The sequence below is a fragment of the Lynx canadensis genome, chromosome D1 (genome assembly GCF_007474595.2).
Source record: "Lynx canadensis isolate LIC74 chromosome D1, mLynCan4.pri.v2, whole genome shotgun sequence".
NCBI classification, from domain to species: Eukaryota; Metazoa; Chordata; class Mammalia; order Carnivora; family Felidae; genus Lynx; species Lynx canadensis.
Genome location: NC_044312.2, coordinates 107,830,435 through 107,849,326, shown reverse-complemented (window position 1 = coordinate 107,849,326; position 18,892 = coordinate 107,830,435). Strand labels below are relative to the sequence as shown.

The 18,892-nt window shown below is 61.5% G+C and overlaps 3 protein-coding genes across 10 annotated transcripts; 1 reads left to right on the top strand and 2 right to left on the bottom strand.

The window, feature by feature from the left end:
- Nucleotides 1-4,326: 4,326 nt before the first annotated feature.
- Nucleotides 4,327-6,737, top strand: PPP1R14B (protein phosphatase 1 regulatory inhibitor subunit 14B). The gene is given in 5 exon segments (XM_030332435.1): nt 4,327-4,361; nt 4,363-4,750; nt 5,865-5,948; nt 6,268-6,300; nt 6,396-6,737. Coding segments are annotated over 5 exon segments (609 nt in total). The 3' UTR covers nt 6,465-6,737.
- A 398-nt stretch (nt 6,738-7,135) lies between these two features.
- Nucleotides 7,136-9,883, bottom strand: FKBP2 (FKBP prolyl isomerase 2). Of its 8 annotated transcripts, none has more exons than XM_030332429.1 (6): nt 9,792-9,883; nt 8,378-8,546; nt 7,936-8,048; nt 7,768-7,814; nt 7,385-7,420; nt 7,136-7,295 (listed from the first exon to the last, which is right to left on the bottom strand). In XM_030332429.1, the coding sequence occupies exons 1-6, from the start codon at nt 9,851-9,853 to the stop codon at nt 7,234-7,236; spliced, it is 489 nt and encodes a 162-aa protein (XP_030188289.1). In that variant the 5' UTR covers nt 9,854-9,883; the 3' UTR covers nt 7,136-7,233. The 8 variants fall into 8 exon arrangements, with proteins under 8 accessions (XP_030188289.1, XP_030188292.1, XP_030188290.1 ...); XM_030332432.1 differs by lacking the exon at nt 9,792-9,883 and adding an exon at nt 9,390-9,469; XM_030332430.1 differs by lacking the exon at nt 9,792-9,883 and adding an exon at nt 9,263-9,322.
- Nucleotides 9,884-15,485: 5,602 nt separating this feature from the next.
- On the bottom strand, nt 15,486-18,855 carry DNAJC4 (DnaJ heat shock protein family (Hsp40) member C4). The gene is given in 8 exon segments (XM_030332434.1): nt 15,486-15,627; nt 15,721-15,807; nt 16,531-16,692; nt 16,801-16,892; nt 16,894-16,983; nt 17,478-17,571; nt 18,454-18,551; nt 18,554-18,855. Coding segments are annotated over 8 exon segments (792 nt in total). The 5' UTR covers nt 18,581-18,855.
- Between the last annotated feature and the right edge of the window lie 37 nt (nt 18,856-18,892).

Below are 18,892 nucleotides of genomic sequence, written 5' to 3'. Positions count from 1 at the left end.
CAGGTGCCCTGAAATCTGTGCTCCAGAGATGGGAGGGGGGAAGGCGCATGGGCACCAGGATAGGTGGGGGCTGCAGCCCCTCCCGCAGGGCTTGGCTGGGGGGGCTCCTGCCTGGGGGCCCTGTGGGAGCCCCCCAATACAGAGGCAGTAGCAGCAGTAGGTTTAAAGTAGAACTCATCCAGAGGGGCCAGCCAGTCACCTAGAAACCCAGAAAGAGACTGGAGCTGGTTCTAGGGGAGGAGGGGGCAGTCAAGGAGGAGCGGGCCCTGCAGGCCCCTTCGCCCCAGGCCCTCAGGCCTCCAAGGGGAGCCCTGCCTGGCACTGGCCATTCCCCAAATCCCCACCTTGTTGGCCACCAACTCTAACCTAACGAATCTCCCTGCCTTTGGTAGAAGCCCTGTGGGTGTGATTATTATCTCCATTTGAGGCCCAGAGAGGGGAAGAGACTTGCCCAAGGTCACACAGCTTTGTAGGAGGATTTGAGCCCTCTGACTTGAAGGCTGGCTCATCCTGCTTCCACTCCTTGCCCTTCAGGAGACAAGAAAGGAGGACAGGACTTGTGATCCTCTTGTCCTCTCTCACAAGAGCAGCAGGGTCATACCCTTCAGAGATCGGAGACCACTGGCTCTCATTGGCAGAGCCCTGCAGGGTGGGGAGTGGCCTTTGCTCCCACAGGCTTAGGTTCAAGTCTACCAACAAAACTCAGTCCTTCTGTGCCTCAGTCACCTTGCCCAGAAGCTGGAGGTTGTCAGAGGATGAATAAGCATATGGGTACAAAATGACCCCGAGCCACAGGCCACTGGACATCTGAGGAGTGGCTAGCAGACCGTGGGGGCATCAGGGAGGAAGAGGAGAGGGCACAGATCAGCCCTGGGGCAGGGGGCCTGCCGGCCAATGGCAGGGCTAACAGGGCCTAGAGGCAGGCCCTGAGCGTAGGGGCCTGAGCTGTGGGTCCTAGGCCTTGGGCAGGGATACTTCGTAGAAATGCTGGGCAGCGGCTCCTTGGAAAACAGGATGGGAGCCTGTTTCCCAAGCCTGAGCCTCTCCTCTCTCCCCCCACCACCGTCATGTCTCCCGAGGCTAGGGCAGCCCCATTAAAGGACTCCTTCCTCCTGGACACTTTCTTCCAGTCCTGGTGATGGTAATAGGGTTTCTCGGCAAGCAGTAAATGGCGGAAGGAAGGCAGTCTTTCCGCCTCTACCCTCGATTAAGGAGCGGTTGTGGCCCACGGGACCCTCTCCAGGGCTTCTGGTCCAAGGAGACACTGAAAGGAGCCTTAGCTGCACTCTGGTGGCCGGTGGGGGGCGGGGGCTGGAACCCCAGGTGGGGTGGGGCTGGGGAGGCCACAGTCTGAGGGCTGGCTAGGATAAGGAGGAGCACCATACTCCGGTCCCCGGGAGGATTCAGGCAAGAGAGCAAGGGCTGAGATGTGGGACTTCAGCGCCGAGCTCTCAGCCCCCAACCACCGGAGGTTGGTAGAATCAGCCCCTTGAAGAGGCTCAGAGCCGGTAAGTGACTTGCCCGCGGCCTCTCAGCGTGCTGGGCAGAGCTCGGATTTGAACCCGCTTCGTCCACTCCCAGGTTCTGTGCAGGGCAAGCCCAGCTTCCACCTCTGCACTGACCGTTCTCAGGATAGGTGGCCATGGGGAAGGACTGAACATGGTAGAGATGTCATAGAAAGTAGAGAGAGGGAGAGTTGGGAAGAGCATCGTCAGCTCCTCCCCACCCTGCCCAGAGAACCCCAGGGGTACCGTGAAATTTGGACCGGACAGGAAGGCCTCCCTCAGGGGAGGAGGGATAGGAGAGTCATCACTCAGGGTCCAGCCTCTAGGAGGCAGAGCTGGGGCTGGTACCCAGATCTTTATGGACTGTAGGCTCCACTGCCACAGCAAGTTATGGTACGCATATCCCCACTCGTAACTCTGAGCACCCCTAAGGCCTGAATCAATGCTCTAGTTCAGAAAGAGCCGACCTGCCCTGGTAGGGTGAGGTGGGGTGTGGTGGGGAACTTGGACTTGGGTAAATTGGCTCAGAGCCAGAGGCCGGGCCAGGGATGGGGCTCCTGGTGGAAAGGCTGGGTCCTGCCTAATCTGCAAGGGTAAGGGTTAGCCCTCCACCAGCTCTCCAGGCTGGATGAAGGGAGGATAAGGCCAGGACAAGGGCTGGGGAGGGAGGTGAGCCCATTCTACCTGCCCTGGAATGAGCCCTGTGAGCCTGCCCTCAAACCCAGGGCCCTCAAGGAGAAGCCCACCTTGCTATTCCCCCCAGCGCACACACACACACAACACACACACCACACACACACACCATCCCCAGCCTCTGGGTTCATTGTCTCTTTTTCTCAACTACACAGTAAGCCTAACAACGTTCTGGATTTGAGTTTGGCTGCAGCACCGGCTGTGTGACCCCGGGCCACTCTCAGCCTCTCTGAACCCTGCCTGCTACAGAGGGCTTCTGTGGCATCCAGAGAGAAAGTGTCTGTGAGAGGCTGGGACAGAAACACTGACTGCCCCTCAGATCCTGAGACTCAGTCTGGGACTGCGAAGGGCGAGCCTGCTATCAGTGGAAGCATCTCGGAGGAGCTATACAACCTTGTTGAGTGGTATCTGGGGGTAGGGGGATAAGTAGAGACCTTGTGACAGGGGGCCTGAGCTCCCTCTCTAGCTGTGTTGGTCAACCTCTGTGATACAGTCATTGAAACTTCCACATCTTTTCTTAGTTAACCTTCCGACGGAGCACCTGGGTGGCTCAGTCAGTTAAGCGTCTTGATATCGGCTTAGGTTGTGATCTCACAGTCTTGGGATCAAACCCCACCTCGGGCTCCACACTAACGACATGGAGCCTGCTTGAGATTCTCTCTCTCTCTCCTCTCTCTCTGCCCCCCCTGCTCACGCGCGCTCTCTCAAAATAAATAAGCTTAACCTTCTGAGGAAATGCTAGATACAGAGGAAGCCATTCATTCTTTCACTCGGTCATTTATTCAGCCAATAGTTACAAGTCTGGCTCTGTTACCGGGAGCTCAGCAAGAATCGGGTCATTTGCCCCATCTGCGTGATTCTGAAGCCCAGCCGGTCCCTGTGCTTTGGGCATCAACAGTAAACAAGGACCACACAGATCTTGGCCCCATGGAGCACACAGCCTAGAAGTGGGAGACAGTGATCACATAAGAGAAAGACTATTCAAAGATCCAGAACTCAAAGGGTGCCGGCATGAGATACACCATCTGTTTGAGAGAGGTGGGCCAGCTAAGGCGCCTGTGAGATCTGAAGGACAGAAGAGCCGCAGGGCGGAGGATCTGTGGGAGGGAGAATGAGGCGGAACCGACTCTGGCTGGAACCGACTGTGTGGAACCGACTGTGAGGAACGCTTTTTATGGGTCGTCATTCTTATCTTTATTATCGGGAGTGCCGGCTCCCCTATTTCCCAGCCCTTTACTCCTGCGTTTCCTCTTTGTACACATAGAGGTTGCGGGGTGCGAAGGGCCGCGCCCTGTCGAAGCCGCCGAACGAGGGCGCCCCAAACAAGTTCTGCGCTTCCCCTCCCTGGCTCCGCTGAGGGGGAGGGGCGGTCAGGCACGGCCAGGCCCTGAGAACTACATTTCCCATAATCCCGTTCCCCATCGCCATCTTGGCCGGTGGGCGGTGGCAGCCTAGGGTCTGGCCCTTCAGGCAGTTGAGCCGGCTCCGTTCACCCCTAATCCGGGCCTCCAGCATGGGTGGTGCGGGACCTCGCCGAGTAGGGTGTCCGGGGACCTGGGCAGCTCCTGTCCGCCTTCTCCACCCCTCCACTCCTGCGAGCCTGGGCCACGTGTCGGTCTACGCGGAGAAGGTTGCTTGCCTTCCGCTGGCCAGGGACCTGAGGACCTAGACGTCGGGGGCTCCCACGTCTCCTCTCCAGACCCCCGCCCTGCGCATTGTGCCCACTCCCCTCCATTCCCAGATGGCCCCTGTTTTTGCGTCAGTGAGGACAGAACACTAGGGTCCCGGCGGGAGCGCAAATCCTGGTACCGGGCACTTAGAACGCCTGGGTTTGAGGCAGAAAGGTTAAAAGGGATAGCGGACAGCCAGGCCCAAACCCCTGACGACTAGACCCTCCCCTAGCCCCTGCCCGGGGGCGGGGTGGGAGTGAGGGGCCTGCAGCGGGACTGGCCCTTTAAGGGGGTGTGGTCGGGGGGGCGGGGAAGCGAGTGAGACAGAGAAAGCGGCTTCGGCGGCGGCGGCGGCTGCGGCGGCGGCGGCGGCTCGGGCGGCGGCCGCGGGGGACAAAGGGCGGGCGGATCGGGGGGGAGGGGGCGGGGCGCGGCCAGGCCAGGCCCGGGGGCTCCGCATGCTGCAGCTGCCCCCGGGCGCCCCCCCGCCGCCCTAGCCGCGGAGCAGCGCGGAGGCCAGCCCGCGAGTTAACCCGAGCCAGCGGCCCGGAGCCAGCCGGCGGGCGTCCCGGAGGCGGCGGCGCAGGGAGGGCCCGACGCGCGCACGTGGCCCCGGCGGCCGCCATGGCGGACAGCGGCCCCGCGGGGGGCGCGGCGTTGGCAGCCCCGGCCCCTGGGCCGGGCAGTGGTGGCCCAGGGCCCCGCGTCTACTTTCAGAGCCCCCCTGGGGCTGCAGGCGAGGGCCCAGGCGGCGCGGACGACGAGGGCCCAGTGAGGCGCCAAGGGAAGGTCACGGTCAAGTACGACCGCAAGGAGCTACGGAAGCGCCTCAACCTGGAGGAGTGGATCTTGGAGCAGCTCACTCGCCTCTACGACTGCCAGGTGTGTCCCTTGCTCTGCGCCGACACCCTAAAATCGTTCCCTAGTCGGACTGCTTGGGAACCCCGCCTTGCGCCTGCCTGTCACCCGGAGTCAATGGGCGCTCCGCTTCCGCGCGCTCCCCTCCCTTTCTGTACTCCCCGCCCCCAGTGTATGCTCTTTCTTGTCTGACCTTAGGTCACTCCTATCTTTTCCCTCATGACTCCCTCATGTCACTACTCTGGTCAAGCTTGGGGTCCTCAAGAAGCCTCAAGGGATAGCCTGGGCCATGGGCAGGAGGCAAGAGGCTAGTCTGGGCTGGCGGTGGTAAGGTGATCTACCTAGTGCTTCGTAGCCTAAACTGGTTAAAAGGCGCAAGCCTGGTGGGGTTGTAAAGGGTCTGGGCTGTTCTACTGGGCTAGCCTGCAGCTCCATTTTGGTGTAGGGGCAGGCTAGCCTGTCCTCTGGGTTTTGGTTCTCCACCCCATGACTCCTTCCTTGCTCAAATGGTGACTCAGGCCCCTGGGGGGCAGGGTGGAGGAGTGGGCTTGCCCTGTGCTGCCTACCCTAGACCAGCCCTGGAATGCAGCTGGCTCCAGACTGGATAGACGCTTCCTGGGTGGGGGGAGGGGTGGCAGGCACCCCCTCCCTCAGCAAAGTATGGGCTCTTTGTTTCCCCATTACCAGCCCTGGGTCCTTCCCCATGACCCCTCACCCTTTACTTCCTCCCCACTCCTGGGAAGCTGTGACAGGTGTTTGGGGGAGGGGAAGGGGCTGTGATGAGTTGGGACAGATGGCCCCACCTGTGCACTGATTGAGATGGAGCCCGGAAGTTGGGACAACACATCTGCAGGGTTCTCAGCCCAGGGTCCCCAAGCCTTTGCTGTCTGGCCCTGTTTGGCACCCAGGGTGCCCAACTGGCAGGGACAGGAAGCTCCCCCCCCCCCCCCCCGCCATCGGGCATTTTGCCTTGGCACAGGCCTGATCTGTTTTCTTCCTCAGACAGCTGCTGCTGTCTGCTGGGCAAAGAAGCCTGGCTCATTCTGCGGTAAGGCAGGGGCCTCAGCCGGAGCCCCTCTCACACCCTCTCTCCCAACTCAGGCCCTTGTCTCTCCCTCCTCCCCCACCCCCACCCCAGGAAGAGGAAATACCAGAGTTGGAGATTGATGTGGATGAACTCCTGGACATGGAAAGTGATGATACCCGGGCTGCCAGGGTCAAGGTGAGAGAGGGGCCGGGAGGCATCAGGGCCAGGTAGGGAGATCGGGGAATAGAGAGCTGCCTGGACGCATGGCCCCCTGGGGAAGCGAGGCTCTAAATTTACGCCTTCTTTGGTTTTAGTCAGCCAGCCTTTGGGATGCTGGGCCTCAGCTTCTGCTTCTGTCAAATGGGGCTAATGGTGCTTGTCCAGCCGTTGAGTAGCTGTGGTATCGCCTGTGCCTCGGGGGGTGGCCCCAGTCCCTTGGAAATGGGTACAGGTGAGCTCTAGGCCCCTGGTCCTTAGAACTCACAGCTATACTTGTCCCCCCATGCCCTCCCAGGAGCTGCTGGTTGACTGTTACAAACCCACTGAGGTAAGTATGTGGCTGTCCCAGAGGCTGGGGTGAGAGGAGCCTGGGCTTCTGTCATCTTGGGGTCTGGCCTCCCTGATGTCTTCCCTCCTGTCCAGGCCTTCATCTCTGGCCTGCTGGACAAGATCCGGGGCATGCAGAAGCTGAGCACACCCCAGAAGAAGTAAGGGTCCTCGACCCACATGAATGGTGGCTCCCACAGGACAATCGCTGCCCCCCGACCTCGTAGCAACAGCAATACCGGGGGGGCCCTGCGGCCAGGCCTGGCGCCATGAGCAGGGCTCCCCGTGCCCCTGGCCCAGGGGCCTCTTCCCTGCCCCCTCAGTTTTCCATTTTGGGGTTTTTTATTGTTATTAAACTGATGGGACTTTTTGTGTTTTTATATTGATTCTGCGGCGCGGCCCTTTAATAAAGCTAGGATATGCCTTTGGTGCAGCTAACGGGCTCAGCTGGTCTCTTTTAGGGGGGACACACTCCTCTACAACTGTTGTCGGTGCAGCTTCTCCCCAGGTGGCTGCAGGCCTTCCTGAGGGCCACGTAGCCATGACGATAGCCCAGTGCCGGCTCCCACACCATGAGCTCCAAGTGGCTGGGGAGCTGGAGTGGGGGGAGCGGTGTCGCTGTTGGCAGTTAGGAACACTCCTTTTCCCTCTGGGCAAGGACCACCGTCCCACCTAGGGCCTGGCCCTCACGATCCCCCTGCCACTGAATCTACACCCCCAGGTCCTGCAGCCAATAAAGAAGAGGCGTGGGGGGTACCAGGGGAGAGGGTAGGCTGAAGTTGAACATGTGGCTTCTAAGTCTCTCAGGGCCCACAAACAAACACAGGCTCACTTCGTGGGCTTTAAGGGATTTTTTTTTTTTTCTTTCTTTCTTTCTTTCTTTAAACAGTCTGGTCCCTGATGGGGGCCTCTCCACTGCCCCTCCCCAGTTTGGCTACAGTTCTGAACGTCGCTCAATTTTGAGCAGCTCCACCTCAAACACGAGGGTTGCACCACCTGCAGGGGAGAAATGAGGACAGAGTGAGAACCGGGGCCACAGGAAGAAGAGATGGTGGGCAGGAGATGGGGGCAGGAAGGCATCTTACCTGGAATCTTTGGGGGAGCTCCCCGCTCTCCATACCCTGTCAAAGATGCGAAAGAAAAAGTGAGCTGTGACCGGGCAGAGAGAGAGAGAGAGAGGTGTTCTGCAGACATTCGGGCTGAAGCCAGGCCTCTGCCCATCGCAACAAGAAAGCCAGAAATGGAGACAAGCAAGGGGCTACAAAAGGCCCAGTAGAGGGCAGAGGGTGGGCGCCAGAACCAAGTGCCCTAAGGGTCTCGCCCTGTTCTCACTACTGGATACAGCTAGACTGGGAAGACACATAATGAACGGATGGGACAGAGGCCAATGCAGCGGCAAACCAGTCTCCACCCTTCCCCAGACCCCCCCCCCCAACTCCCCTTTCCAGGCTCAGGAAAGGCCTCTTACCCAACTCTGATGGGATCACCAGCTTCCGTTTTTCTCCCTCACACATCCTGCAGGACAACACCTGTTCAGCGCATGGCAAGCACCCAGGCCCCCTGCCCCCCACCCCATCCCTGGGGTTTGCCTCCCACTATCAACCTCCTCAACCACAGCCATGGCCCCCTGACTCACCCCAGCAGCCCCTGGTCCCAGCCCTTGATGACCTGGCCTGTGCCCAGGGAGAAGACAAAGGGCTGGTTCTGGGGCAGGCTGCTGTCAAATTCCGTCCCATCTTCCAGCTTCCCCTGTGGGACCATGGGAAGGCCAGTGAAGAGGAGGCTCCACTCTGACACACCTCCCCACCCAGCAGCTATCCCCAAGCTGGCTCCCCATTGGCAGCCATAATCCTAGGAGGGGACAGAACCTTGGGCAGCTTGCAGTACGTCGTCACTGCTTGCTGGTGCCAAGCCGGGGATCAGACAGTCAACAGCAGGGAAGAGCTATAGAAACTAGTGTAAAAGGGAGACAGGACTTGCCCACGGTCACCCACCTCCTTGGCTGAGCAATCTGGCTTCCAAGTCCTTTCAGGTCCCCAGAAGCCCCACCCACCCCAATGTCCCACTCCCTCACCCACCGTGTAGTGCATGTGCAGGACGTCCCCCTTGCGCGACTTGATGGGACAGTGGTCTACCCGCTTCTTGACCCCGATCTGCAGCTTCCGTTTGCCCTCGGCCCCCGCAGCAGTGGCCAGGGCACTCAGGCAGATGGACAATACTGTCAGGACCCAGCTCAGCCTCATGTCTCTGCGGGGACAGACCCCGACCAACCGACCGGGGGGAGGGCAGGGAGGGCATGGAATATGGGCAGGTACCAGGAGGATTCCACCCCCACCGTACCTTGCCTGCCCACGGGGATCCCCTTGTCCCGGGTCACCACCCCCTCCCCCGGGCTCCGCAGCCACACTTACCAGTCCAGTGAGAAGGGGGCTTGCCCGAGGACCCCAGCAGCGGGGGGAGGGGGTCAGGGGAGGCCACAGCAGCCAGGGCCCCGCCCCTGTGCTCACCCCCAGCCCTTCCTTCCCTCCCGGTCCCCAGCTCCACTCTTCAATTCCCGCCCGTCCCTTTACGCAAAGTCCAGACCTTATCTGGCTGCCCAGCAGTTGCCTCGACGGAGCGATCCCATTCACGCCACACCCAGTTGCCCCCCGCCCAGCACACCCACACCTCTGAGGCCGCTGCAGGGGGCCTGCCCCGAGGCACCCACACATCGCCGCTGGGTGGCTCCGGGGAGCCCCGATCCTCCGGAGGCACCCCCCAGGCCGGGCCTGTGCCTCCGCCCGGGGCGCCGCCCCAGCTCTGAGCCCTCGGGGGCCTGCGGGGTACCCAGACCGGCCCCGTGTCTGGTGGCCGCCGAGCCCGCTCCACCCACACCCCCTCTCCCGGGGGAGTTCTCGGCCTACCGCGTCCCCAGGCCCGGCCCCCGCGGAGACCGCCCCCGCGTGGACGCCCCGGGCCATTACCTGGGCCTACGCCTTCGCTTTGCTCCTTGACCCCACCCTTTAGCGGACGTAGTTCCGCCCCTTGCCCTGGAGCCCCGCCCTCGATAGAACTAGACGCTCTTTCCTGAACTGTAGCCACGCCACTCACCGACTGAAGGCCCGCCCCCAGTGCCTGGGCTCCGTCCCCTTCGGTCTCCAAACCCGAGGCTCCGCCTTCCGCCTGTTCCAGCTCCTCCTCCAGGGACCAGGCTCCGCCCCCCACCTGTCCTAGCTCCGTCCCCAGTCCCGGAGCTCTGCCTTCTACTGGCACCAGCTCAGAGGTTCCACCCGTCTCCGTCCCACGTCCCGCCCCGACTCCCGGGGCTCCGCCCCGTGCGGCGTGAAAACCCTCCCCCTGCGGCATCCCCAGACAGCTCCGACCCCACCCCCAATTTCCCCCTGACCTATCCCTCGTTGACACTCGCAGCCCCGGCCCGCTCCTGCCCGGCCTGATCCAGCCTGCCCCCGTGCACCCCGGCTCCCCCCAGCCCGGGCTGTGGCCCCCGCTCACCTCCTCGCCGCGCCCCCGGAGTCAACCCCAGTCGTGCTGCCGCCTGTGCGCAGGCGCGTCATCGTCGCCACCAGGCCGGGCCACGCCGCCCGCCCTCATTGGACTGTGCGAAGCCCGCTGCCGCACGCCGGGCGGAGCGGCCTTTCCCCCTGCTCCGCCCCCGCGCCGACACGTGACCACGCGCTACTTCCGGTGGATCTGTAGCCGGTAAGGTTAGGTGAAAGTGACTTCCTAAAGTGCTTTCGGCACTTCCGGCCGAGGTGAAATTAAGGTCAGGCCAACGCGGGTTCCCGGAGGGGGTCTCGAGACGCCATTTTATCTCGCCCCCAGGCTCTCCCACGGCGCTCTCGCTTGACCCTGGGCCTCTTCAGGGTCCACGGGCTCCAGTGGGAAGAGCCTGGGCCTCAGACTTGAGTTTGGGTTTGGGCTGTGCGCTTCGTTGGCAGTGTGACCTTGAGCGAATGCTTTGGCCTGGTAGGATCTGGAAGGCCCTGTAAGGTGGGCTTGTCAACACCCACTGGCAGGGCCACTGTAGGAGTGCGCCGTGACGTGCTCCACCAGGCCCTGGCCCACGGCCGATGCGCGCCCTTTTCTCCGCCCAGCATCCGGGCCTGCCTCTGCCTGCCGCACTTGACCCCCGAGTCCTGACGGCAGCGGTCCGGGGCCCATTCCCCACCCACACTGGTATTTTCAGGTGCCCCGGCGCTCAGCAGCGCGCCGAAAACATCTGTCCGTGGAAGTAACGAACTTGTAGTTGGGAGGTAACAAACTTGAGTGTGAGAGATAGACTTGGGGGTCAAATCTCCAGGTCAGTCAGCCTTTCTGAGCCTATTTCCTTAATTGAAAGAGAAAGATCATTAGCAGCGCTGACCTTAGAATGGAGGACCAAGCGAGGGGTGCGGTGTGCGGTGAAGCCTTGTGTGTGCCCAGCACATAAGTGGGCCGGGGGAGGGGTGGGAGTTCTGGTGTCCCCTGACCCTCATCTGTCTCACTTGAATGGAGCAATGGCATGGTCAGCGACAGCACAGCTGAGAAGAATGATTGGAAACTGGTAATCACCGTCGGGAATGGTCTCTTCTGGTTTAACCCCACCCCTGCCCAGGGCCCAGCAAGATCACTACCATGCCCTCCAATCTAACACCTCAGAGAAGGCCTCCGTTTGGGTAGCTGCGTTCTGCCTCCGGTGAACCTCTGTCCCCGAATGTCCTGCCCCAGCAAGGCAAAGCATGGATACCCAAAGATGGCCTGTGGTCCACCCCAGGGGCCCTGGAGGCTGCAGGGAGAAGGCTGGGCACTGAGCTTAGGCTGGGTCAGAGAAAGGTCAGGAGAATCCCAAGCGGGGGCTGGTGAGGGTGGGGGGAAATTGGTTGGGCTGAGGGAACGTGTCTCCCACACCAAGCCCACCAGCCACAGCCCTTTGGTAGTTCCCTTTCAAGGAGGTGGGGACAGGGCAGGTGCGTGGCTTTAGAGTGAAGCTGAAGGAAGTAGCTTAAATACAGAGTAACAAAAACAGAGTGCCGCCTGGCAGAGAAGATGGGTTTTTCTATCAAGTGAAGACACATTCCTGGAGCCCAAGGGCTGGGACCATAGCAATCGTCCGTTCCCTCCATATGCGCCTGTGGAAACTGAGGCTCAGAAAGAGGGGGCAGCGACAGCCAAGATCATTCAGCGGATCTGGGTCCCACCTCAAGGTCACTGGCCATAACGGACCGTCTCCTTCCAGAAAGGAGCTTTTGTGATGAGCAGGGCGGGGCAGGGCCTGGATGTAACAGGATTGCGAAGAGTGCACAGTTCTGGCTCTACCTGATGGGGGACCTTGGGCCTCATTGCCGCCATCTACACAATGAGGGAGTGAGACAGGCTCGGGGTCTAGGACGTAGTGCGATGCAGAGTGCCTGAATCGCCCAGCCTGGACAGCGGCAAACAATGACACAGGCAGGGACAGATCCTTCCATCTCTTTTATCAGGGTTGGGGGTCCCAGTTCTTAACACCGCAGCCCAAGTCCCCAGTATCTGCAGAGGATTGGCGCCTCGGGGGGGGACAGTGGAGCCAGCTGTGAAGACGCTCGCTTGCACGTGGTGGTTGGAAATCGAGACGGGACCCCTTCTCTCCCGAGTTCGTCCATGACCCCTGGTGCTGCGACACGTCTCCTCGTCCGGCCGCCCACCCTGTTGGAGGGCGGCCTTGGGAGAGACCAGGGACAGCTGGAAAGTCCTCTGAGAGGCCCAGGTCCGGGAGCACTTTCTGCCCACACTGAGGTCTAGGGACTGGGCACTTCTCAACACGTTGCCCTGTTGTCCTCCTCTGGGATGTGGCCTGTGAGGCAAGTGGCCCTGCTGAGTCTGAAAGGCAACGTGTCACCTTCGCAGCTTCCGGCACCTGAGGAAGGGAGGAAGGGTTCTGTTCATGCGGGCACAGCTCAGCCCCTGCTCCCTAGGTCCACCCTCCTGTAACCTTCTGTGAACCCCATTCTCTCCTAACACTCCTGGCGAGCTCACACGAGGTCACCCCATGGCCCAGCTGCGGAAGGGAGGAGTGGTGAGCAGCGTCTCAGACAAGGGTGGACAAGGGTTCCACTCTGTCCCCTGGCCTCTCAGAGCCCACGAGGAGGGCACACATGTCTACCACGGGGGCTTTGAGCAAGGCCCAGAGCTTTGCAAATTGGAAAGCAATCTCTCCCACTTTGACTGCAGATGTGACCTCCTCCAGGGCATCTCTGACCGCTCAGAATCCGCGTCAGGTGCCCCTTACCTCAGCCCTTGACCTCCTCTGCTGGCGTCACAAATCCTGACGTCTGACTCCCACATTTAGAATGTGAGCCTTGGTCAATATTTGTTCAACACACTCAATAGTTTCCTCTCCCTGGCTCTTCTCCACTGGCAGGCTCACCTTGGACCTGCTCCAAGGGCCTTGATGCCTCCCCAAACAAACACGACCCCACCAGTCCTCACCTGCAGGTGTCTGGGTTGAGCTCTAAGCCCCGCCCTTGGCAACGGAGGAAGCTGCGGCGTCGGCAGCGGCAGCGGCAGGTCCGGGGGTCAGGGCGCTGGCGGCGCTGGGTGCAGCGTGGGCAGAGGGGCCTGGGGCTGGAGTGGGATGGGTGATGTCAGCTGGGGAGGGTGCTCCGGGGGCAGAGTCCCAGCCCGGAACAGAGCGGGGCTGGGGACGGTGGTGGGGAGTGGAAGCCCTAGGAGGAGAAGCAACATGTCTGGGGCGGGAAGGAAAAGTCTTCCCGGGAGCTGGGTTGGATGGGAGCACACAGACTCGGGGAGCAGAGGAAAAGGGGAGAGGGGGACACAGGGGGGAGAAAGAGGGGCGGGACTGCAGCCTCCCGGCACACTCATACACCCCCTGCCCCATCCACACGTTACATCCTGGGTGTGGGGTCTGGGCTCCAACCCCACCTCGGCAAGAGCCCATGAGACTCACCTGTCTGGCTTCACAGCACTCTCTCTCTTTTTTGGTCTGAAAAGTAAGAGGGACAGACAGAGACAAGGAAGAGGAAGAGAATCAGAAGAGCCAAGCATCCTGCTCTTACCCCAGATCCCAGGCCTAACCCAGTTCCAGTCTTGGAAACCTGGCCTCCACTGTGGTGTACCCCCCTGCCCAGCACCCCCCAAGCCTGGTCTCTGGGAGCTCAGAAGTGGGGCCCGGCTGGCACCTGCATTCACACTGGCTGTGTTCTTCCAGGGACATCTCGCCCAGCTGACTGCTCGGGTAACGGATCATGAGTATCTGTACTCCAGAGATAGGGGACACACGGTGTGAGAGATCATGAGAGAGACAGAGGAAGGGAATGCTCCGTGGGCTGGAGGAACAGCTTGCCCAGCCAAGGCTCTGGCCATTCCTCCCACCACTACCCCCCGGAGCCCCAGCATCCACCCCAGCTGGGCACGCCCACCGGCCCCAGTACCTGCATTCGGACTTGGTGCTGCCTGTGGGCACGCACTCCAGGCCGTCGTCAGGGCAGCAGCCACCACAGCGCTGCACGGTCACACAGCTGGGCACCAGCTGCTTGGCCACGGTGCCCATGAGCTCCACGGTCAGGGGCACCACCACCTCCCGTGGCTGGCAGGTGGCACGGGCATACACGTCTATCCATGACACCACTGGGGGCAGAAGCATAAGTGTTAAGCCCCCACTGGGTTTCCTGTAGCCGCTCCCGGGTTCCCCTATCTCCTGTACCCTGCAGCTGTTCTCCCTAATTCCTTCGTCCCAGCCACCTCCACTAGCTCCCTCTCTGCCCTCAAAACCTGTCTTCCCCTGCCCAGGAACCCCACTGCCTCAATTTTCTCTTCTGTAAAATGGGCAGAATAAAAAAAGTTTGCATCTTAGAGCGTGGCCCTGATTACACAAGATGATGAGCAAACCCTCTTGATGATGGCTAGCGCGGTTATTGTTACTATTATCTTCTGGGGCCGGGGGTATCAGGCTGGGAACAGGGCCCTGTAGGAGAGAAGAGAACTGAACTCAAAAGTGCTCTCTAGGAAGGGCTAGCCCTGTCGCTGTTCCCAGGGGTCTGCCTTGCGGTCTAAAGGCTGCAACTCCTCTAGGACATTTTTCCCCGATTGCTCTGCTCCTGGGGTCACTCTAGCTTTACCTTCTCTGGCCACCTGGGACCTGCCCTGGCCACGACCCGCCAGGCGCACTCTGCCGGTGGCGGCGGCGACGTCGAATCTCCAAGCCTGGGGCCCGACGGATTCGGAGGCCTCAGGTCAGGAGGGGGCACAGGGGCGCCCAACGAGTCCTGCGGGACCGAGCGGCTCCGCCCCCGGTCGAGCCCGGGGACGGGGTGGAGCAGGGGAGTGGCCGGGGCTGGGCTGGCGGGCTGGCGGGCTGGCGGGCAGGGACTCCTCCCGGGGGATGCCCTGGCCGGATTCCCGCCACGCCCCGGTCCTCAGCCCGACCCGCGGATCCCGAGGCCGAGGCCGCTCCGCGTCTCCCCACTTCCGCCAACCTTGAGAGAGGGCAGGCGGGCGGGCGGGCGGGATGTCGGGGACGCACGTAACTGGGCGGGGGCAGATGCAGGAGCGGGCGAGCAGCAGGAGGGCAGGAGAAGGGGGCGAATGGGGGGAGGGGGGAGGAAGGGGGAGCGCATAGAAATACGGAGGCGCAGGGGGAGGCGGCAGAGAGAAATGGAGAGGGAACGGGCGAGGAGGGGGGGGGCGGGGCGCGGGGGGAGGATCTCGAGGCTCCGAGCCTGAGCGCAGGCAGAGCAAGCGCAGCGCAGCAGCGGAGGCCGGAGGAGCCGGGCGGGACGGGCGGCGGTGGTGGCGGGCGGCGGCGGGGACGGCGGGGGCGGCGGGGGGCCGGGCCCGGGCTGGCGGGCGGGCGGCTCATGGACCCAGAACGCGCTCCCACACCGGGCCGCGGGGCGGGGGCGGGGCGGGGGCGGGGGGGGGGCGAGGCCGCCGCCGGGGCCCGCCCCTCCACACACCCCCCCTCCGCCACAGCAGGGGAAAGGGGACGCGCCGCCCAGGGGGCCGGGCTCCCGGGTCGCAGCCGCCAGGACCCGGAGGGGGGGTGCTGTCCACCCCTCCTTCCCCCCCTCCCCCCGGCGAGGCCCGGGATGGGGGCGCTGGGCCTGAAGCAAGGAGCTGGACATGAGCTTTGAGAATCATTTTATTGCACGCGTTTTGGGGAGGGAGTCCCCCGGGGTAGCAAGGAGGGTAACAACACAGAGCAGGCCCGTCCTAGCGGGCCGCTCCGGGGCCGGGGCCGGGGCCGGGGCCGGGGCCTGTGCCCGGAGGCACGATCTCTGGGATGTCTGGGCCTCCAGGTCGGGGCTGCAGCTGCTGCCTCTGCACTCGCTCCTGGAGCTTGGCTCTGTTGGCCCTGCGGGAGAGAGCACCTGGGTGGTCAGGACAGAGGATCCTGGAGGGTGATGTCAGGACAGTAAAGAGAAGGCAGGACAGAGCAGGGACGGACCTGGCCCGGGCCCGTGTGTCATTGTAGATGGCTGTGATGATCCGATCCTTTTCATCCATGAAGCTGCGGTGGATCTGCTCCAGCTTCCTGCAAGGGGGTTGCAATTAACCCTGGGTTTCCCAATCCCTGCTGTCCCCGAGATCCACCCCACCCCCACCCCCACCACGCCACTCTAGGGTCTCAAAGTTTTCCATCTGTGAGGACCTCTGCCTAACTGCCTGTGCTAGGCAGGGAGAGGGGCACCGAAGGGCCGGGACTTATCCAGGGACCACTGATGACCCAGGTCCCTGGCTGTCTTGTTGAAGGTGGTGACAGCAGCTCCAAACACCAGGGTGTTCCTCACAGGAGACTAGAAAGAGCGTTACACCTAACTCCCATCACTGAACTAGGCAGCGGGCACCAGCCTTTAGGTATCTTTGTCATAGAACCTCAGTGTCTGTGCCATGCATAAAAGTGGCAGGGAGACAGCCGATTGCCAAACAAGGGAGGACAGTTGCTGGTGAGGCCCAGTTCCAATGCATTTCCTTTGGGTGCACGATTTTGGTTGGCTCCAGCACACCCTGGCAGCCGGCATCAAAGATTTACATTCAAATCACAAAACTCTGAAAAGGACAACGTTCGCCTTCAGCGAGTGTAGAGCTGCCTTTGCCAAGTAAGGAGAGGCCCCGGAGACCTGTCTCGGGCAATTCTTAGCTGGAGGGGCACAGAAGTGCAGGCCACGGGGGTGGGGGGCTTGCGTGGCTGACCACACTGGGCTTCCCCGGCCCTCCGCCCTCTGACCATCACCCCAGGGAGAAGGCAGGGATGTACCTGAAAGCAACATAGTGCAGGCCCATGCCCGCCAACATGATCAGGAGGCAGTACCCCAGCACCCGCTGGTTGTGCTTGTGCTGCTGCTGCCTCGACTCTGGTCGCTGAGGCCTCACACTGTGAAACTGGGCCCAGTATTGGGCATTGGGGGATTCCCAGGAGCTGCTGGGAGGGAGAAGGAAGGACAAGGTGGGGATGAGGCTCCCTGGGAGACGGGGGGGGGGGGGGGGGGGGGGGGAAGGGACGAGGCCAGGGGCAGGACGACTGTACCTGTGTGCTTGAGCAGACCCAGGACGGGCTGTTCTTCCTGGAGACTTTGGAGAAGTGGCTGAGCAGAGCTGGCGATCATAGCTAGGGCGGCTCTTCCTCCCGGCTGAGCACTCGGTATGCTTCGCTCAGCTCCACAAAGCGGCTATGCAGGGCCGGGTTCCCGGGGTCCCGGTCAGGGTGCAGCTGGGGTGGGGCAGGACTCCCTTCAGGTCTTTTTCCACGTCCGTTCACAGAACCCGTCCCCACCATGTCCACCCACAAAGACTCAGATCATTCCCAGAGGCCCTGCCTGGACAGTAACCCTCACTCTCAGGGCTGCCCACCCGTCCAGAAGGCCAGAGAGTCAGGAAGCACAGACTCCTGCCCCCTCCCCTTGTTCAAGCCCTCCCCACCAGCTGCCTGGCTCTAGCAATATGCCCTGGTCCAAGCTTTCTCTAGAGCAGGCAGGTCAAAAGAAACAAGCCCAGCCCACCACACACAACCCCTGGCTCCTACCCCCAACCTTTCCTCCCAACGGGCCTAACCTCTGCCCTCGGGGCATCTCTCGCTCTCTATACATGCCAAGGGAATGTGGCACCATCCAGAGTGAGCCACTCAGCACCATTCCTGGGAATGTGAAGTGTACCCTATCTGGCTCAGACTTACACCCCCTCCTCCCCACCCAGGGCCACTGGTACCTCTTTGGACTTGGAGAAGAAAGCTCGTTTAACTTCTTCAGTGCTGGCACTAGGATGCACCCCTAACAGTTCATAGTAGTTCCTGGGGCCAGACCTGTGGAGATAGGCCAAAAACTGCAGGGGCTATGGAAACACAGAGAATATTCCTCTCCTCCGCCTCTCAGCCCTTCTGGGCCACACTCAGTAACCAGGAGGTGAGAAAGCTGAGGCTGCTGCCAAGGGAGATCTATCTCCAAATCATCCCTCCCTTTTTGAACACTTCAGGCATGGTGCAGATCAGAACATCTCATAGTGTAGCCCTCAGATCCCTTGGCTCAGAACCACCCAGAAAGCCTGTTTAAAAAAAACAGATTCCAGGGGCGCCTGGATGGCTTCGTCAGTTGAGCGTCCGACTTCGGCTCAGGTCATGATCTCATGGTTCGTGAGTTTGAGCCCCGCGTCGGGCTCTGTGCTGACAGCTCAGAGCCTGGAGCCTGTTTCGGATTCTGTGTCTCCCTCTCTCTCTGCCCCTGCTGTGCTTGCACTCTGACTCTCAAAAAGGGAATAAACTGTTAAAAACAATATATTAAAAAAAACAAAACAAAACAGATCCCTCAACCCCCACTTAATCCTGCAGAACAGGGCCCAGAAATCTGTATTTTTGTAAATCCCCCCATCCCCACCCCCAAGCCCCCAAGTGAGTTATGCCCACTGATGCTTGACCACTAGAGTTGTGAAAAGAGCACTGAGCCTGGCTTGGACTCAAATTCCACTTTTTGCCACTTAACTCGCTGTATGATCTGAGGGATCGTCCCTTAATCTTTGATCTTGTCTCCTCAGTAGTGAAGGTGAGGTTACCTGAAGCAAGCCCGTACAGCACCTGACAGCAAGTACAGAGATCACAACTATCATAGTACCCAGGTCCAAGCCTAGAGCTGGGCAGGCCTTCCTCAACCCACTGGGTGACGGGGGCCATGCCCCCCGGCCCCCGACTCACCGCTGCCCGGTGGCCGCTGAGAAGAGCCGGGTGGGAGGGCTGCGGGGCCATAACCGGCACAGGCACAGGGACAGCATGGCGACAGGCAGACGGCTGGTTGAAACGAGGCCACCAAAGAGCAGTGCATTGAGACCAGGATGGGACCAGACGTCAAGCACTCCGGGGCCAAAGTGGAGGGTCCAGCCCCGTTTACTTGCGAAGGCAAACTGAAGCAGGCTTGGGAGACCCAGGGGCAGTGGGGCCTCCTTTACTCAGGACCAGACCCCAGTGTCCTGAATCTGTCCCTGCTTCTGACCCGCGCGTCCTGGGACCTCCCCCACACTGGTCTCGGCGTCCGGGACAACCAGTCCCGGACGCGGAGACCCTCTCCCCACCACCCTGGCGGGAGGAGGTGAAGGAGGAGCCACGCCAAGCCCCGCCTCCGCTGCGCTCAAGGATT

What these genes read in the sequence shown, in the direction of transcription:
- FKBP2 (XM_030332425.1), bottom strand. Translation starts at nt 9,259, where the DNA reads ATGGCCCGGGGCGTCCACGCGGGGGCGGTCTCCGCGGGGGCCGGGCCT. An exon ending in CTGCTGGGCAGCCAGATAAG is followed by an intron (nt 8,547 to 8,882) that starts GTCTGGACTTTG and finishes CTGTCCCCGCAG; the next exon opens with AGACATGAGGCTGAGCTGGG. An exon ending in GGTGATCCCATCAGAGTTGG is followed by an intron (nt 7,421 to 7,767) that starts GTAAGAGGCCTT and finishes CATCTTTGACAG; the next exon opens with GGTATGGAGAGCGGGGAGCT.